This window comes from Triplophysa rosa, linkage group LG22 (genome assembly GCF_024868665.1).
Source record: "Triplophysa rosa linkage group LG22, Trosa_1v2, whole genome shotgun sequence".
Classification (NCBI taxonomy): domain Eukaryota; kingdom Metazoa; phylum Chordata; class Actinopteri; order Cypriniformes; family Nemacheilidae; genus Triplophysa; species Triplophysa rosa.
This window is the reverse complement of record NC_079911.1, coordinates 18416591-18437868: the sequence shown is the minus strand read 5'-3', so window position 1 is coordinate 18437868 and position 21278 is coordinate 18416591. Positions and strand designations below refer to the sequence as shown.

Sequence of the window (21278 nt, the reverse complement as noted above, 5' to 3'; positions counted from 1 at the left end):
TTTATAAAGTCAACATGAAGTGATCCATTTGAAAGATAAGATCTTTAACTGTTGACAGATTTCTGTGAGAAAACATCGGTTCAGCTTATTCTTACCCTCTTTTGGTCTTTCAGTGCGTTGTATTCGTCCGTGGCGTCCTGTTACGAGAGAATGACACGGATCAGCAACAGGAGTTGTTCCTTATGCTCACGTTATTTACAAATACAACCGAACAACATTCTGCTTGGAATGACACATTCAATCCAAGATTAACACATCATCAATCGAGTAAGAATAAAGCTTTGGGAATAGAAACAGTCTATTATTGAAATTCATACCAGGAATTGTGGACTGCCCTCCTCAAGGTCATCAAGTTCACGGTCCACCTCAGCCAAACGCTTGTTGATGTGGTCCAGCTCTGCCTGAAGTTCTCTGTACTCCTGATGGTCTTTGTCAAACAGATGCTTGTATTCATCTCTTTCTTCATTATTAACAAGGGGAGGGAACTCGCTGTAAAAGAAACATCTCACTCAGAATGGTTCACTACATACTGCATAAGTATTTTTTAACTGGAATGTTAAACCGTGAAATGTTCAAGGAACAGTTCACCCAAAAATATAAATATAAATATTAAAGTCACAAAATGTTGAAGCTCCGAAAGCACAAACTACATTAAAGTGATGCAAATGATTCAAGAGGATCTTCTGAAGTAAAACAATAGGTGTGATAGAAAGTCATATTTCGGCAACATTCAAACCAAAACAACTAATCTCATTTGTTCTCGAGTGTCTCGTTGTCATATGATATTTTGGCACAAGACATGGGAACCAATCAGATTCAAAGTTACACATCAATATAGAGTACTTCAATTTAAGACTTGTAGCTAAATAAGCTCAAAATATTAATGGTTTTCTCGCACGCAGATAATTTATTAACACAATCGAGTCCGTTGTACGTGTGATGAATCGATGAGCTTTTAGGAGCTTCTGCATTTTGGGATCTATACATGTACTTAAAATGATGGACAAAAACAGGTCCGATTTTCAGGTCTAATTTCTATCAAAATGATTAATCAATATTAAAATAATAAACAAAATTTTAAAGGATTATTTTAAAGTGAACTGCGAAATTGCAGCAGTATGCAATAATAAAAAAGTGAAATAAGTATAGTGTTCTATTCCTAATTTTATCCTTATTAGTTCTATCCTGCAAAGCCTTATGGGGAAACATCTATTCATTGTCTGTACATGTGAATGATTAGTTTCAGAAGATAATCCACCTGGAGAAGTCATCATCATCCAGTTCATCTCCTGAGGAGGCGTAGTCTGCCTCGCGGTCTCGTCCATCAGCGGTCCGTGGACGGAGAGCCCGGCGTTTCTTAGGCTGCCCTGCAGAACTGTTCATCTCAGAGTCGCTGCTGAGAGGATATGAGCTGCGGACGGGGAGAGCGTGCTCCATCGGCCTAAACAAAACCGAAACACTCATGATTACATTCTTACAGACATCGCCCACTACAACATTAAATGAACATGTGTACATGCACATTACTGCACATTCGGATTAAAAATAACCAATAAAGCAAACATGGCTTTAAACAAGCTTTATCTTTATTCATCTCAGTTGTGTGCCCTGTAATGATTACAGTGCTGGTCAGATTTCTTCAGATAAGGCACATGTTTTAGTTCACTACAAAAACATTGCTTTCATTCCTTCAGTCATCATTGCAGCTGTATTGCGTAATTCTTTCCAAAACGCATGAAAAAAGAACAAAGATAGCAATGTGTCTGAGAGGAAAAGATGAAGACGCAAAGTGCTGTAAAAATGTAAAAACTTCCTTAATCTGATGTTGCACTACCTCTTGCTTTCAGTCGTCTACTTTCGGTTACTATAAAGACCAATTTTATATGACCCGATGTTTTTATTATGAGATACGACGCCACAAATACAATTGCAACACAAACACAATTGCAACACAAACAGGTCATTGAGAACTAACAGAATCCCACGCGTCTAGACGTGTCAGATGTTTAAGACAAATATAGATTTTTTTTTTTTTAAAGGCTGTACGTACGGAGGACTTTCACTGTGAGGGGGTTTGTCATAATTTGTGCTGTTGTCATCGAGATCCATTCTAGAGCCACCAAATTTTGTTGGATATTCAGTCAACATTGGACCAGGATCTTCATTGACATTATTTACCTGAGAAAGAGAGAGAGAATGAAGACTATTAATATTAAGCTTCAGGAGCAAAGCAACATTTGAAACCATATATTTATATTATTTACGTATTTAAATTCATGAAATAAAGATGATGATGAAAAGTCATTAATCATGCTTATAAAATAAATGCTATTTTTTCACAAGCGCTGCCAGACAAGTGGACTTTCTTTGTGTCAACATCCATTAAAAACTGAATCTAAATGAAGCGTTTTAGTGAAATCTAAACGGCACAAATGCGGTTTGAGGCTCCAGGTGGATTCTTCGGTTTAAGGTGCGAACCGGAGATGCGTTTCAACACGTTTCAACACGTTTCTGTCCTAAAGGAACAAACAAATACCGCTCAACTTCTTTAAATGACTCTTAATGATGCTACATTAATGTGTTCTTGTCATATTACAGCCTGATTTCATCAGACTGAAAAATGTGTTCACTTCACATTTGTACCACTTCAGATTCCGTTTCTGGTTGAACCGGTTCCCCCCAAACAAATGATCCTTTGCCAAACAAAAAAAATTAGGCCACAAATACAGTACATATATACCTATATTGGATTGGAAACCTACACATCATTTCATTCAACTGTATTCACATGCACTTTAGAATTTTACCCTTTATTTTACTGCCACCTTACATTTCAAATGAAAAACTATACACTTTGTTTTGTCTGATTTTCTAATGCATGAAGAATTTACCAATCAAACTACTTTTGGCAAAATGACATAATAAAACAAAAGGCCGATGATAATTCCTAAAGAGAAAAACCAGCACGTATATGTTTATATGTAAGTGAAACTATTCCCAATGGACCACACCCAGAAACCAAGAGGAGAATGTGCCCTCCCCCATCCCATCGACAGTAACCGGTTTAACCACCTACAGCAAAAAACCTGTGACAGAAACCTATACAAGTCACCTACATTCAAACCAGCAAACCTCTCGCTGCTATCAGAAGTCTGTGCTATGTTGAATGGAGGAAGTTCAAAAACAAATTGTTTTGATAACAGAGACACAGGTGCAGAACACTTACTCCACCGGCTGTTAGAGAAGAAACCAAATTATAGCTCCAAGTCAAAATAGATAAGAGCTCAAGTACACAGTTGAGCAATTGTTACGCCATTGAAAATAATCCCAGTAAGGAAGGAGGAAAAACAACATGAGATCTGTTCAAATGATCTCTTTACGTTCACAAAAAGAACTGAGAATAAAGGGAGACCAGTTAGAAACTTTATCAGGCATATGCAATCTACCGTCAAATCCAATTATATTACATTAAAATATTAAAACATGCGATTTTGATCAAGTTTGCAACCCTACATCATCTATTCTTTGTCTTAATAGATATCAAGACGGCTTTAGATACTTTGATCAGATCAATTGAAAGATGAAGTGAAACATCTGCTCACCCAGTCCTCCACATTTTGGGGAGAGTTAGGGTCTTCGATCTCCTTCACGCGACGCCACAAGATGTTCTGTTTGCCGTGAGAATTGATCCGCAGACGGGTTTTGATGGCAAACACCATGATGATGACGAGAGCGGCGGTGACGATGAACCCTAAAACAATAGCGATGGCCTGAGAGAGAAAGAGTAAAAAATCGTTATCACAAGACATTCATGCAATCATTTCTTTTTGTGAAAATGATCAATGCCACTCCTAAAAAAAGCAAAAATAACATGATTAAAATCCACTCACCTCCTGAGGATCCACCACACAGTAATGATACAGATATTGATTCACAAACATTCCAGAAGACTGAGGTTGCTGGAAAGCGGCACACATGGCGTACACCTGATTATACATCATCGAACCGGACGTCTGGGCCATCGGGTACACCGTGACCACATAAACTATTGTGGCGATCAACATGAAGAACGCCAGAAGGGCACTGACGATTATAATGGCCAAGAAGAACTTTCTGCTCCGAGCCATCTTCTGATGCGAGATGATCATGATGAAGATGATGAGGAGAGCGATGAAGGTGATGATGCCCATTGCCATCATGAAACCTTTTCCTTGCCTGGGGTCGTTCTGTGAGCCGAGGATTCCGTAACCAAAGCCTCCTCCGGAACCCATTCCTCCATAGCTACCCATTCCTCCATAGCCACCCATTCCTCCACCGTAAGAACCTCCGTAGGAGCCTCCGTAAGAACCTCCGTAAGAACCGAACCCTGCAGATCCTGCATCGGTGTCCCAGGCCAGAGTCGAGGCTACACACACGAAGATGCCCACGCAGCAGATGACAGACAGGACACACATGATTTTAATGATGCCCGGCGGTGACGTCAATCGATAGAAGTGCTGGAACTCATCATCAGGGTAGTAAGAGAACGCGGGCTGAGGTACAGCGTTACTGGGGAGGAAAACATGAAAACGGCTTAGTTTGCAGACACACAATCGAATACAAAATATAACTGATGTAAAAACCTGGGGTGCGTTTCCCGAACAACGACATAACTCGCTGGTTAACCACCACAGTACGATGCATCGTTGGGAAATTAACGATGTAGTTATGACTGTTTCTCGAAACCGTAGTAACTCTGTCGGAGATCAACTGTTTGAACAAAGTTGGTTCAGCAATCTAGTTGATGACGCCACACAGGTGGTGGAGTAATGACGTGAACTCTAGACCTGTAGTTCCAACCACGCATCTTTGCGATGCTTCTTGTGATTGATCGTTGGATCGATGGTTTTGGGAAACACTTAAATCGTTGAACTATGCTGGAACGACGGAACTTGCGACCATAGTTTGCTAACAATGCTTTTGGGAAAAGCACCCCAGCACGGTTATGACTGTTTGTATCCTAAAAAAAACCCACTACATATTTCAAGTGTGCATCAGCAATCCTATTAATTTTGGATCGTTTTTCACACTTTAATCCGAACGGATTTACAAATGTTACCCATTCTTTTTATAGTACTTAAAAAAATGTATGTGCATTAAAATGTCTTCAATTCAGGTAAATGGGACTTGAGTGTGAAATGATTATTGAAAAATGAACCATGGTTTTACAGCTGTAACCACAGTTAAACTATGATGTTTGTAGTAAAAACACATCGTCTCACTATAGAAACCACTATAGAAACCATGATATATGTAGTAAAACAATACAAATGGTGTTCAATCCGTCAAAAAAAACCGCACGGTTACATAACTTTTACTCTAATAAACCATCATTTGTTTTCATAAGGTTAAGAGAGCCAAAGGCAAATAATAAATATTTAGTAGGCTACATTAAAGACTCCCTAAAAAGGTTGTTGAAAGGTTTGCTGATGGTCATTTAAAGGTTATGATCTTGTGATTGAGAAAAAAGAGAAACTCGATACTCACTATTCATTTCCACCCTGTTCAGAGTCATAGGGCGGCGGACTCCCAATCGGTCGAAAAGACATGCTTTGAGAAGAAATAAATATATAAGTAATAAATCAATAAATCACACGCACTTTCGAGGTTACATTACAACTTATTACAATAAATTCACCTATTTCAAGTAATTCAAATGAACATTATTAGTAAAACGTGAAAGGAATATTTCAACAGAAAGACACAATTAATGCGGAACAACGAGACACTTCAAACACCTGACAGCAACGCGACTAGTTGGTTTATTAGCTGGATTAAATCGTAGTAGTTTTAAAGCATCTGCCATTCTTTGATAAAGCGACTGTGTTTTTGTATTATGAAATAAACTCGCATACAAAACAGATTAGTATTTTATTAGAGTTTCAGCCTCACCTGTTGTCACGCTCGAGTGTTCTGGGTGCGACAGCGATCTGCTGCTCAGTGCTTAGGTGAAACAAACAACCCGCCCTTAAAATAACTAAACCCCGCCCACTCACACACGCGCAGACAAAAAATATACTGCCTTATTTATTGTAATGTAAATATGTATATTTAACGTTCTTGTGCTTTGACAATGTTTAGAGTTTTTATAATGCCAGTAAAGCTATTGAGTCTTGGATCATAATATTGATTTTTCATAACCACCAAATCAAGGGTTTTGCCGCTTTTTAAATCCCCTCATAATATTTGTATATCAACCATATCAACTTATGTTTCTCATATAGTCTATATGGTGGTTTTTCTAATAAAGTATTGGATTTTCTTATATAGAATGATACATTTAGTAGTTATAGGTCTCATGTATTTTTCTGATGTAATATGGGCAGACCAATTTGGAGTCGACGTCACGGTTACGTCACTGCCAGCTGCGCGCGCATACTGGTGGCAGAAAAACAGTGGAAACAAAGCAGAAATAAATGAAACGTAGGAGACAATTCCTTCAAAAATGTGTTTTTGTGTTATTGAATGTCAGAATAGGAATGGCAAAAATTATGGTGTTATTTCCTATGGAATACCGTCGTTGAATATGACATTTTAAGATAAACAAGCCATTAAACGAACAGGCTAGACTGAAGAAATCAGCCGGAATACTCGTTTCTCTGTGTTTATTTTATTTCAGGTAAGGTTTTCTATACTGTTTATCACACACAAATGCAAAATAAATTATGTTACGTTAGTTAAGAACGATAATTTAGATGCTTTCTGACACCAGTTCGGCTCCGCCCACAGAATCGCATCACACTGTTTGCAAACAAAAAATTGGTCTATTGTATTATGTCTAATTTGTTGCATATACGGACACTGGGTTGCTCATTATTACACTAAACCATGTGCTAGAGTAAAACTGTGATGATAAATCATAAGCCCAGGAAATGTGTCTGGAAATGTGTAGTTTAAAGGGCACATGATGTATGTGTTTTTCTTTTTAAAATTCAGAGAGGCGCTCGCCACGAGTAAATTCTAGGCTGGAAACATAACTGTGGCGAGCGCAAGATGGATGGGCCTGGTGGGCCTGATTGAAATACAATAGTGGCAAATAAGAAGGGGGCGGGCTAGTAAAAAGATGACATGTGGAACCTGATTGGCGGACACTGTGAAAAACAACATGAGATTTCTGTATAAAGTATGTCAGATGTGTATTTGTTAGATCACTTCAGATGAACTCTGAATATGGCTCGAGCAAATAAAGTTTGAACTCTTGGCATCTGGAACCCTTGTCTGCAAGATTTCTTTCTGCGTTGGAAGGCCGATTCGCCACAACACCTACAACATAGGAACTACATTTCTGTAATTACATTTTGTATTATTTATATTAATATTTTGCATTAGAGTGCATTACATTTTATTGTAGCATTGTAGAGTCACTTTTATTCGTTGAACTTAGTGTTTAAATCCTTACCATCTGGTTGGAAATAAAACGCAGAATAAATTAACTCTTTACGATTGTTTTTATCCAAAGATTCATTCAAGGATAAAGGAGTTTGCATGAAATGTTTGTACTTTAATTTTCTTTACAGCAAAAATAACATTTTGAATTTTTTTTCTTTACAGCATTTGAAACTTCGGTGGTTGTTCAGGTATCAGAATGCAACTACAACACAAAACAACTTTGTAATTCAGTCAAAACATTTGCTGATAAAGTGCACATGCATAAAAACAATCAAGTTTTAAAACCAGTATTATTCTTGTTGTAAGGTATGTTTTTATTTCCGGTTGTCAGACATCCACTGCCCCCACCACACCCCCTTCCACCCCAGCCAAAAACGGTGCTTTCACCCTGGCTGACTTTCTACTTGGCAACATGGTGTGAAAACAGTCTGCTGTTGGTGATTTGTAAATTAGAGAGAGATAAAGTAAACGTTTATGTGTGTGATGTTTCTTCTAAGAGTGAGTTGGTTCCAGGTTTTATGACTTTTATCTGACAAATGATGAAAGTGTTTAACTGGGGGTTTGGGGTCTGCCTTCTTATCAACGTGTCCCAAACAAAGTTTATGTTTCTGGGTTTTTATGACCTGCTAATCAATGTTTTGGTTTGTGGTTTTTATGACCTGTTGTTGTGCCCCCACTGTCACTGCCTAGTACCTACCCCCCACTCCACCTGGCAAAGGGTGGTTCCATCCGGGCTGCCTGTCTCCCAACACAGTGTGAAACCTGCTGGGGTTGCGTTTATAAACGTCTCAAAAATACATACTCAAAACAAATATCAACTCAAATCATGAAACTCGTCCGTTAGCACCATTGCTCTGTTTGCATGAGTTGTCACTTCATTGTCAATGGCATCAATATCTTAATGTCTAATAATAAGGTTACGTGTACCTTTGAACAATCACTTACATATTGAACAGTGACACTGATTTGTGAAGGCTTAATGAGTTGCTGACAAGCACTGGTGAGTTCAACGTTTTTACAGCTGTATGTTTGTTGTTTTGCTCTGTGGTGGCATTGTTAGTTCTGGTTTTGTATCTGGTTTTTCATCTGTTTATTACCGTGGCCGAGAAGTGCAAAACAAAACAACAAGTTGCAAAACTAAAAACAAACATAAAAGCAAAATCAAAAATCAAAATGACAAATCTGAAAACGCAATATCAAATCTAAAAACAGAATAGCAAATCTTAAAACACAACAACAATTCGGGAAACAAAATAACAAGTCAGAAACCAAGTCAGAAGCGTCCTGGATATCTTGATTGACAGGAGTTTCATCCAATCAGCAGTAGCTATCCCATTTCAACAAAATACCTACCTTTTCCGGTTTGACTGATTTGTCGNATATCAAATCTAAAAACAGAATAGCAAATCTTAAAACACAACAACAATTCGGGAAACAAAATAACAAGTCAGAAACCACATCGACAAGTCAGAAAACACAACGACAAATCAGTCAAACTGGAAAAGTATTTTGTTGGAATGGGATAGCTACTGCTGATTGGAGGAAACTCCTGTCAATCAAAATATCCAGGACACTCATACTATAAAAAAGTACATGCATATGTGATACAGCGCATATTCATTGATTAAGGTTCAAAAGCCACATTTTGTTAATAAAGTTGAAACGGGCTCATCTTGCATTAGGAGTAGATGCGTGTTGTGCATGGTGAAAATAACGATCTTGCAGTTCAAAAAATCTCTCAGACAAAGAAGGTCCAGGTGTTAAAGAGTTCACTTTATTTGCTCGAGTCAAACAAAGTGAGATGTTCCAAGTCATCTGAAAACCAAGTGTTTTCCAGTCTACAGTTATAGTAAAACTTCTGAAAGGTGGTCCTTTCTGAAACCAATCATGAAACTTCCCGTTATCTCTTATTTTTTCCCTGTCCCCTTTCATCCGTTTCTATTGGTGGTAAACCAATCTTCGTGTATTTTTTTATATATAAATCCTCTCCCACCACAATTATGTCATGGTCATCATGACCTGTTTCCCCTTCTTCAGCTCTTTCTCTTGTCCTTAACTGTGGCAAAACTGTGGCCTTGCTCAACGTAGATTGTAGTCATAGTAACGGGGCGGAACATGCCCAGATTTGGTCATACTGTAGGGTTGGGGCCGGAAAAAGTCCCCAGATTTCATATACACTGCCAGACATCAAAAACACAGCTGTGCAGGGTGCTTTTCTGAATATCATACAAATGTGTTTAAAACAAAGAGCAATACATAGTGAATAATGATCAAAAACATAAAGACATGAAATTCCTCCATAGTGTCTGTTTCACACTGCATGCATGCGCGGCGTGAGCCTTGAGCAGCATGCATAGTGCAGCTGTTAGGCGACTGCCTGTGTACCATCCGTGATCGTTTTCCCCTCACAAGATACATACAATATAAGCATATAACATGATATGTACTTTAATCTGTGTCCCTGTTGGTTATGGTGAGAGAGTGACTGACGCAATCGTTTGTTTTCGCTTATAAATATAAACATAAGCCTATAACAATACTGTGAAAATGCGCATCTGACGTGTGCGGTGTGGCTGAGTTGTTCTGAATGTCTCTTTATATTCGTTCTATTTTTTTTACAGTTGTACAAACAAAACCATAGCAAAGTTATCGCTTTCCAGCTTGGCTTCACTCATCGGCCGAGATGCGCAGCACCGCATCGCGTACACCGCACGCGTTAGATGCGCGCGTATAGGCTTATGTTTATATTTGTAAGCGAAACAAACGATCCCGTCAGTCACTCTCTCACCAAAACCCACAGGGACACAGATTAAAGTAAATATCATGTTATGTAAGGAATAATTGACGACGGGCCGTTCAATTATCGAAAGTTAATGCACACCCCGAGGTGGTAATGCGGCCACGACGCGAAGCGGAGTGGCCGTTACACCTCGGTTATACCACGGTCACAACACCACAAGACGTTGTTCCGATACCACAAGACGTTGTTACGATGTTTTATGTCAAGACATTTGTATGGTATTTGTCCCGGAATGCTCTTGCTGGTAGAACTAATTTCTTACGCATCTCATCTGAAGGCATTGCTTGAGCCTGCATATGCAGTTTTCCGAGAGCGAGAGGAAGACAGACAGTGCACATGCATACGCGTTTGCTTCACTGAGAGTGAAAAGACAAATATCTATATTTGATTTGTTTTCGTCGTATTTAACACGAAATATACTCGTATAAGAAAAGTATTAAGAGAAAAAATGTGACACGGAGGTTTCTGCGCCAGCTGCGGTTCTCGCAGTGGCATAGAAAGCTTCCTGCTGTGTGTTTTAAGTCCCGTTTACCCATTCCACAGACGAATTTAACATGTTGTTTTTGTTATTTTTGTGCTTCGTGTTTTATCTTTAACCCGATGATTGTGTCATGTAGTTTGCCGCTACCTTTGATATATGCTTTAGTTTTTCGTCTGAACAGTCCTGTACAGTGCTCTCGCCATTGTTGTTCAAATGCTGTCCATAAATAATAGTTATTTCTTCTCAGACAATGGAATTTGCCTGTCACTTTGTCTGTTGTTATATACGTATTCACTGGTGGACAGTAGGCTACATTTAAGTTAAACTGGGCGCAGTGATATGGAACTGTAATTCGGTCGACAAATCTGGAACTACTTCATAGGTGTGCGTTTAACTGAAAAATAATGCACACCCGTCGAACGTTCGTCAGCCAATCAGAATGAAGCATTCAACAGCCCCGTGGTATAAATGCTTATATTGTATGTAGCCTATCTTGTGAGCGGAAAACGATGGTACACAGGATGGTACACAGGCAGTCGCCTTTCAGCTGCACTATGCGTGCTGCTCAGGGCTCACGCCGCGCATGCATGCTGTGTGAAACAGATATGCATCTACTCCTAATGCAAGATGAGCCCGTTTCAACTTTATTAACAAAGTGTGGCTTTTGAACCTTAATCAATGAATATGCGCTGTATCACATATGCATGTCCTTTTTTATAGTAACATTGAGCGTCCTGGATATTTTGATTGACAGGAGTTTCCTCCAATCAGCAGTAGCTATCCCATTCCAACAAAATACCTTTTCCGGTTTGACTGATTTGTCGTTGTGTTTTCTGACTTGTCGATGTGGTTTCTGACTTGTTATTTTGTTTCCCGAATTGTTGTTGTGTTTTATGATTTGCTATTTTGTTTTTAGATTTGATATTGTGTTTTCAGATTTGTCATTTTGATTTTGGGGTATTTATTTTGCTTTTAGATTTGTTTTTAGTTTTGCGATTTGTTGTTTTGTTTTGCACTTCCCGGCCACCGTAGTTTATGAATTTGTTGTGGTCCCAAATCTTAAAAAATACACAAAAGTTGTTCTGAAGTGATATTTAGAAATGTTACTTCCCTTATGTGCTGCACTTACTTTTAAGTGAATCTTAGTAGTGATGAAATTTAAAACAATTGTTTATTTATATATTTCATACACAAAGGTAATTCAAAGTGCTTTACATACGTAGAAATGATTCACAAAGAAAAATGATACTTAATGAATGAGTTCTTTAAAAAGTAAATGAGATAAAATCACAAGTAAATAAAGTTTATTTTAAAATGCGAATTAAAAATAATAAAAACTGAAAGGAAAAGAAGGTCGAGATAAAAGTGCAGTTGGTGTGAAGCAACACCGTTTCTTGTGTAGTAAATGCACAGCTTAACGAATGTGTTTTCCTCTCGATTTAAAAATGCCTACGGTTGGAGAACATCTTCTGGAAGCATGATGGCTAAACGCTGACTTGCCTTGTTTCGAGTGAACCCAATTGCTATTTCTAACAGCCTCGATCCTAATGATCTCAGAAGTCTGTTGTGTTTATATTCAATGAGCATATCTCCAGTGTATTTAGCTTCTGGGCCATTGAGTGATTTATACACGTAATACACTTTATAATCGATTCTAAATGTAACTGGTAGCCAGTGTAAGGACCTGAGGATGGGGTGATATGCTCAGATCTTTTGTTTCTGGTCAGAATCCTGGCAGCAGCACTCTGTATAAGCTACAGATGTCTGATGGTCTTTTTGGAAATAAGAAATCCACTTCAGTAATGGGGCCCAATCTTACACCCGTGTTTTTGCTAGTTTCAGCCCGATGCAGTTCTCATTTTCCCGTCCTGCGCTGCGTTGTTTAAAAAGCAAATGCATTTGCGCTCATTTGTTTGCCCATGGGCGTGTTGTCTAAAAAAGAGGTGTTTTCAGGCGCATTGTTAACGACTAACCATCGTTAAACTAGCAAAAGTGGATTCGGACACGCCCCGAGTGCACCTGCGCCGTGCGCTTTAGACCATGCGCTTAGATCGTCTGATTATCATCTGATTATGGCTATATTTCTGAGATGGCAGTCAGCTGATTTGCTTATTGCTTTGACATGCCTGTTGAATCAAAGGTCAGATCCAAAAACTACACCAAGATTTTAATTTATTTTGTGTCTTTATGCCCCTTTAGTCAAGATATGTGTTTCATCTTTGTTTCCAATGACTTGAGTTTTATCTTTATTTAACTGAAGGAAGTGTTGACACATCCAGCTGTTAATTTCACCAATGCACTTAAGGAATCAGCAGGGGTGTAGTTATTGGTGAGAGGGCTTAGTAGTTGCTGTAAAGACCGTTGGTCCGGTCCAACATCATGTTGGTTCATATCTGCTGTATGAATTAATAAATCAAATTTATTTCGAAAACCTTCTGTCACCAATGTCTAGAGGTGAAATGCCGCACTTCAGAAAAATCTAGGATGAGTTTAAAGAAGTTTTCTGTATAGTTCAATATGCCAATTAAAGTATTGCTGAATATGGCCCCCAGTTTGAGAACAACTGACCCAAGGAATCAAAACAGACCAGATCCATGAATATAAAAAATATTAAAAGCAAAAAATTATAAGGCAAATTCCAGGGTTATGAATGTGACATTTTAGAATATAACTTGAAATATAGATTCTCAGAGAATGTATTTAATACAAATATATTAAATCTTCTGAGAATATCAGTCTGCAGCATGCGTTTTCTTTTTTGAAAGAGAAAAAAATCATGCGCTATGGATGTGACAAAAAAAGATTTTTGAAAGACGACATTGTTTGTAAGATTTCTGGGAATTGAAATGTACAAACCATACACACATAAACATTCACTTTATCTCTCTATTTACTCACAGCAGACTGTTTTCACACCGTGTTGCCAGTTAGAAGGTCAGCCAGGATGAAAGCACCGTTTTGGCTGGGGTGGCAGGGGGTGTGTGGGTAGTAAGGGGGACAGAGGATGCCCAACAACCGGACATAAAACATAACTGACAACAAGATTGACAGACCATAAAAAGCACAACCTATTTTGATTGACAGGTTGACATGACTTGACATGGGGGGTCATAAATCACAAATTTTAACACACAGTATATGATACAACTAATTCGAAATGAAACAAGTACTAAAAAGGTTAGAAGTCAAGGTTCAGAGAGCGTTTATTAAAAGCATACAAGCAATTGTTTCCTCGTGCCAATGTAGATTTTAATATATGTGATACCATCCACACAAGTCTTGCATTCAGCGGGACATGGCGCCTCTGTGGTTATAATCCAGTACTGTCTGTTTTAGTTGTAGTTCTCATTATTTTGTCATATTTGTGAATTCTCTGAGAAGAGAATTTTTCTTTTTGCACATCTCTCTTTATTCTCCATTAATGAAACTTAGGAAAGTTAAAAAACATCAGACATAAGTGAGACGCTCATCCCACCCGCACATCATACAGCTGCGTTCATACTACAGCCACGGCAATCATAAAAACCTCAATCGGCGATCTGAGGATACCGTAACCAAAGCTTCCATAATCTCCCATTCCACAGCCGGTTCCTCCAAAGCCACCGTAAGAACTTCCACAATCTCCAAAGCCACCAAAAGAGCTTTAAGAACCTCCATAGCCACCTCCTTACATGGTTCCATAGGTTCCAAACCCAGCCAGAGTTTGAGCTACACATGAAGATTTTCACACACCAGATCACAGACAGGACACACATGATCTTGATGATGCCCGGCGGTGACATCCAACAATAGAAGTGCTGCAACTCAACATTACTGGGGAGGAAAGGATATAGTTAAAGAAACACGTTCTAATCGTGCCAACACCATATCTAAATTGATGGGTTCGTCTTTCATCTATCTAATAGCTCACGTTAATCTACATTTTCATTTATTCATTTAGATAAGCTGTTTTAATAATAAAACAGCTATCCATCAATTTTACTGTATAAAAAAATGTATGTGCAGTTTAAATTCACCCATGTGTGAATGAGGATTTTGTCGCCAATACACTGATTCAAACTTTCAACCACTTAAAAACTTTCAAAACAACAAAAATGTCAAAACTTACACACACAAAAAACATGATCTACTACAGTAAACAAAGTTATTAATATGCATCAATGTTTTTGAGTTTTAGCCACATCTAATAGAATTAAGTTCAATCAACAACTTTTTACTACAAAGTTCAATGTTGTCCATTGGAAGCAAGATCTGATCTTGCCTCCAACAGTTTCAATGAAATGCCTTCTAGTTTAAAATAGCTTAATTTGCCTGTTGAGACATGTTTTATAAACCTGTTCTAGTTTTCAAGAAGATGCTATTTTTCAGTTCAATGGTCGAACCTCTATCATCATCATCAAAACTCATTTAAATACCCAAAACACCAAACATTAAACATCTTCTGTTTTGACCAAAAAATCATGAAATAACATTTTTTTTCTTTCTAATTTTGGTAACCAGAATGGTTAATTTTCGTGGGCAATGCCTGTAAGGTAAATAATAACGTACGTATCTGACACTTTCTGTAAAGGTTTGCAGATGGACATCTTTGGTTTCTATAAGATGTTGTTGATTTCTCATCTAAAGTATCTGCTCATTCTGAGAAACAGGAGAAACTCGATACTCACTTTTCATGATCACCTTGTTCAAAGTTATCGGGCGGCGGACTCCCGTTCGGTTTGAAAGACATGCTTATTCATACAAAATAAATAGATATATGACAATTAAATTAAACCATGTGGAATTCACCAAAATTACATATTACAAACGAGGTAAACATACCATTACTTTCAATATTTCAATATAACAGATTAGCTGCATTAAATCTCAAATTTTAAAGCATAAAGCAAGTAAGTAGTGAATTAAGAAATAGATTTAGGCTACATAAAGACACAAATTGATGTTTTCAGTCAGTTTCAGTCTCACCTCTCCTCGTGCTCGACTGTTCTTGGAGCGACAGCGAGTTAATGGTTAGATGAGATAAATAACCACCTTAAAACTGAACTAAGTTACACCGCGCGCCCACGCACTCGCGCACAGAGACAAGAGATCAATTCATTATTGTATTGTTAATATTTAATGTTCATATTGCTTGGCAGACTCTTATTTTGGTCTGGAGGGAGAGCATGTGCAATGAATACATGTAAATGTTTTTCGTAAATAATTGCATTCGTTAATGTTCTCTCATGTATGAATTGAATTTATAAAGCATCTGATTTGTAATATAACTGCTTAATTTCACACTCCTTCAGTCAGATTTTTTATTCAAACTCATTATACAACAATTTGCATGAAATGTGTTTGACGTCATTCTTACCAGCGTTTGCATAAAAACTCAGTGTTTAAATCATAAAAGGTATAGGTTGTATTTAAAACAAAGTTTAAAAAAGTTCAGTGGTTGTTATGTAGATATTAAAATACAGCTGCAATACAACTTTGTAGATTAAGCAAAATAAACGATAATAACAAACAGTGCATATGCATATCAATCAACTGAGCCAATACAAATATTTGTAGTAAACTGAAACTGCAGATTGGGCATCACAGTAATTCTTTAGACATCAAGCAATTCACAAACTTTTGGTCAATAATATGAAATTAAACAGGTACTGAATCAGTCAGTAGTGAAGGTTCAGAGAGCAAATATCAAGAGAATGCAAGCGTTCCCTCGTGTCAATGTTGTTTTTAGTATATGCGATATATCATCCACACAACTGTGGCTCTGAAGGTGTAGCGATCGCATTTTCAGCATAACGTGACATCTCAGCATGAAATGAACGACCATCACAGCAGGTTCTGCGGTTAGAATCCAGCGCCGTCCGTTTCAGCCGTAGCCATCATTCCAGCCCATCACTTTGTCATATTCGTGAATTCTCTGCTTGATGTGGGATAGTTTGTTTTTCAGGTATTCACATCTCTCCTTCTTCTCTAAAAATGAATGATCCTTCAAAGGGAAAGAAAACATAAATAAGACAGTCATCCCATACATATCGTCATCCCATACATACCCTACACTTGGATCTGGGTGACTACAGCTACTTCCTTCCCATCAAAAGACACAATAGATTCTGAAAAAACAAAATTCACCCCCTCCTTCCCAACAACGTCTTTTCTTCCTGCACTCACTGAATGTCTCAACCATTCGGCTTTAAATCTGCCAGCAACATCTAGACAAAACCTACAGGTCCGTACATGCCCAGATATAAGGAAAACGCTGCTAAATTAAATGCAAAGGATGTACATGGTGCATGTGTTTAATTTGAAGTACCATTTTGCAAACAACGGACGTTACAATTGAGTGGAAATCTGTGAAGATGTCTGTGGAGTTCTCGTTTTGTGTGGATCTGTACACAGTCTATAAATAGGTATTACCACAACACACTGACTGCTGGGATACCTAACAGAAATTTATGGAAACCAACAACTCACCAGCTTCTTCCTCTGGTACTCCTGAAGAATTTTGTTAATGCGCTCACGCTCCTAAGACGGACAAGGAGAGATTTGTCTTTGTTTTCTAACATGACTAGAATTAAAATACTTTTTATCCATATACATAATACATACTTTTATCTCAAAGTGAAAATGGTGACATACCATCTGATTCGTAGGGTGTTGAGGTAAACTTCGCATCATGATATCCATTTCATCAAACTTCTTCAGTATCGCTTGGACCTCCACATGAAGTTCTTTATACTCAGAATACTGGTCATTAAAGACGGCTTTATACTGGTCTCGCTGGTCATCGTTGCGGATGGCTGGATATTTCCTAAAACAAAGCCAGGACGCAAACCAATCAAAAGTTAAAATATATATATGTACCATTTGAACATTTTTCAGACTCAAGATGGAGAAATGGAAAGCGTACGCAATGTAGTCCGGCATGATCACGGGTTTGGGAGCTTGTCCAGCTGGAATGTGTCCTTTCACAATTTTGGGCCTGGAGGTGACCGGGGCAGCCATGGATGCCTGCTGTACTGGTGCTGAAACAGACACAGGCTCCCATGATCCATCAACAGCCTACAAAGAAGAAAACCAATTGGATTAAGACATTTTCTAGTGGACATTATCTAGTATTTCTACTGCAGAAATAAAAGAAGATAAATAACACTGGATCCCATTGACTTCCATTATATGAACACAAAACCACATCTCAAAATATCTTCTTTTATGCTGCACAGAAGAAAGAGTCGCATACAGGTTTTGAATGACACGAGGCTCAATAAATCACAACAGATTACATTATGGAAAGAAATAAGAACAGATGGATGTGAAACACTTGCCAAAGGCACTGCAGCTGGAGAATCTCTGGGTTGCATCTGCATTAGACGTGGAGAAGATTCATTAGATGTTTTACTATGCACATATGTAGATACTGGCATGATAAACATCCATAATATTAACCAGCAAGCACACTTATTAGTTTTAGAGTCATCTAGAGAAGGCAAATTCATCCATTCACCTCTTGTCCGTGGCGCTCTTTAAGTCTCCGAGCTGCCTCCTGTCGCCACAGTTTCAGACACACAATGGCTCCAACCAAGTACACAATCATGGTGAAAAAGAGGAAGATGATGGCGGCCGTCTGTCCAGCTTCCGTGCGACAGAACGGGCCATTTATGCCGTTATTGAAAAACGGATGGTAACACAGGCCACCTCGTGTGGTGTCATTCACGTACACGCAACCGGCCGCCAAAAATAGAAGCGCGAGAGCGAGGTTTATGAAGAATTCTGTTAAAGGCCACCACGTTGAATCCAACAGGATAGTTCGGTAGTACATAGTCATTCCCAGGATTAGAACGATGACGGTCACAATCCACGCCAGGCCTGTCACCACAAGAATAAACGGCGTCTTGGGTCCAGTGTAGTAGGCGTTACCGTAACCGCCTCCGCCTCCGTAGCCTCCCCCGTAAGATCCTCCATAAGCTCCCCCATAAAATCCACCAGGCTGCGAGTATCCAAACATGTTAAACCACTCATTGTCTTTGTGAATGTAAGCACAAACGCAGGCAAAAATCGCCGCCCCCAGAAGCAGCTCCACACAACCCAGAATGCGCAAAAGACCCGCCCAGGACTTCATATAATCGTAGCGCTGGTTGTACTCCTCCACTTTCTCTGTGTACGTCAAAGCCGTGCGTACCGTACGGCCGTCCACCGATTCCACCGGGTCGCCCAACAGAATGGCTTCATGCTCCTTGCGGGAGTTGTAACTGCCCCCGGATCCCCCGTACGGATCGCGGTACGAGCCGGGAACCTTCGGAGAGTGCGGCGGAGAGCAGCGGAGGCCCTCAGTGGTGGAGTTCTTGTTGCTCGACCCAAGCATGGATTTCAACTTGCTGCTTCCACTGCTGGATCTGAAGAAGTTCTTCCATGTGTCTGGGATGAAACGATGGACGGGTTTGATGTCGATGGCCGAATCGCCGTTGTCTTCACTTCCGCTGGGGTCAAACTCTGGGCCCACGGGTGGATGGTCTGGTAATGGAGGAGGTGGGAGGGGTTCAAAGCTTAAAGACTGCTCAGACGTTCTGCGATAATTCAAGCTGTGAAGACTCGGGAGCGAGCCGTTGGGCACTTCGCCGTTGTGGGGCATTTTCTGGACGCAGCGTCCAGTGGAGTCCTCTGCAGAGAATGCAATTATCCCTGGGAACATATTAAGTAAACATATATAAGAAGCAGATCTTTACGAACTGGTTTTTGATCTCGCAGACTTGTGCCTCTCAACTAGCGGGTCACAGATTGGTTTTGTTACGGTTGCAAAATTAATGCTAAACGCAAACAATAAAATGCAACTAATCATTTAATTGTCTGTAGTTTGGATAGCAAATGAATAGGCTTATCAAAAGGAAGAGAAAACACTTCCTTTATCTTTTGTCGTTGACACACAGTTATGAACCTTAAATGCAATGCAATAAAACACAAATGCCCGGTTTCACAGTCAAGGCTTAGACTAGTCCCAGACTAAAATGAAAGTTTGAGCTGTCTTAACTGAAAATAACTTGCCCAAATATATCTTAAAACATGTCATTGCCATTGTAATGTAAAATATTTAGCATAAGCTACAACAATCTGAGAAGCAACAGTGTCTCATTACCCCACTTATTACACGTCTAGCTACTGAATAAATAAACCAATGGACATGAAATATTGATTTGAGTTTAAATTATTTCATGTGGGAGGAAAGATGAGAAACATACAATGAGAGACATGCCATTTGCAGAGATTTGTAGGAAACTACAATTGACCAATCACAATCAAATCAAGTATTCCACTAGGCCGTGTAATGAATGTTTATATTAACTGATAATGGATCTATAGAGAAGACGACACTGGTGTTTCTCAGGTCAGGTGGTCAACCATTGTGACCTGAACCCAGCCGTGACTAAACTCTAAACCCACAGAGAAGAAGGCTATAACCCAAACATTTACGACAGAGATGGAACCGAGAGAACCACATTGGACAGAAACCAACATGCCTGTTCAAGCACTAGACGTCTGATTGGGTAATACCACAACATCAACAGAAAAATGAAAACAACAATCTCCATGTTACGCTCTTCCATATGCACACCTAATGGAACACAAAGTATAACAAATATTTAAAACAAGAGAAAGAAGAAACATGTTTATGGAATACCTTTCTCACGCAGGCACTGAGCAAGACTTACATTGGTCTTGAGTTCAGTGGGACTTTTATTTCATGTACAGTAGGTGAATCCGACAGCCTAACAACAACAAAGAAAAACTGTTGTAATAAAAGCCATCATCACCATACCATATAAACATTATTTATTATTCCACAAAGTTTGAATGTGGTGCTTTTGTTATGCAGGGTGATATTTTCTGAACTAATAGTGTAAATACAATATAAAAACTGAATGACCGTATCAATATAATTAAGTTACTCATGGAAATTTGAACACGGTAATTTTTTTGGACATGTACAACGACAATGCCATGGTATTGTTTGCAGTATCACGTAAATAAAAGTATATTATAAAAGTGCTGGAACGTGCATTTGCCGCTTAAATGTAACTAAGCACCAAAACTGAATAATTTAAAAAACGTAACCTTCAGCAGTGAACGTGTCTCGTGTGTTAAACACAGCCTATGAACAACCAGTGTATATAAAAGAACACATGCGATCCAAATCCGAGAAAAAAACTCTGGGATCAACAGGTTAACATGAGTTAAAATTGACATAATTTTTAGCTATTTCCAAAAGGTTAGCTCATTAATACATTCCCTTTAATATCTAAGATATCCGATTTATGTAAAACACAACAAAACGTTCGATAAAGGGGAAATTAACGACATAACAACAACAACAGCATTGACAGACATATGTGGATAAAATAAAACATTTTAAGAAATGTCTCTTAGTTCAGATGCGACAATGGAAGGATATAAAGATATAAAGACTTAGATGATGAACTTTAAGAATGGTTTGGACTTACCTTCTCCCCTATCCGAAGGTTTTTATTTCTCGACATTTTTTTTCGGAAAACACACACACACAGGTTCGGAAAGTTATACCAC

The 21278-nt window shown here is 38.7% G+C and overlaps 1 protein-coding gene and 1 long non-coding RNA gene across 2 annotated transcripts in view; both read right to left on the bottom strand.

Moving 5' to 3' along the window:
- The window catches only part of LOC130545738 (uncharacterized), a 22435-nt gene extending 1157 nt beyond the window's left edge, over positions 1-21278 (bottom strand). The window contains exons 1-17 of the mRNA XM_057320455.1: positions 21197-21278; positions 20377-20464; positions 18208-19382; positions 18029-18064; positions 17614-17765; positions 17343-17514; positions 17178-17228; positions 16576-16692; positions 14236-14417; positions 5932-6030; positions 5527-5589; positions 3891-4548; positions 3603-3770; positions 2051-2178; positions 1259-1441; positions 318-489; positions 96-137 (exon numbers count right to left, since the gene is read on the bottom strand). Of these exons, the coding sequence (XP_057176438.1) occupies positions 96-137; positions 318-489; positions 1259-1441; positions 2051-2178; positions 3603-3770; positions 3891-4548; positions 5527-5589; positions 5932-6030; positions 14236-14417; positions 16576-16692; positions 17178-17228; positions 17343-17514; positions 17614-17765; positions 18029-18064; positions 18208-19332 (3348 nt within the window). The 5' untranslated portion in view covers positions 19333-19382; positions 20377-20464; positions 21197-21278. The remainder of the gene's footprint in view (positions 1-95; positions 138-317; positions 490-1258; positions 1442-2050; positions 2179-3602; positions 3771-3890; positions 4549-5526; positions 5590-5931; positions 6031-14235; positions 14418-16575; positions 16693-17177; positions 17229-17342; positions 17515-17613; positions 17766-18028; positions 18065-18207; positions 19383-20376; positions 20465-21196) is intronic.
- On the bottom strand, positions 13818-15730 carry LOC130545777 (uncharacterized). The gene is made up of 3 exons (XR_008961703.1): positions 15675-15730; positions 15377-15439; positions 13818-14522 (listed from the first exon to the last, which is right to left on the bottom strand). It is a non-coding gene; the product is annotated as an uncharacterized LOC130545777 (long non-coding RNA).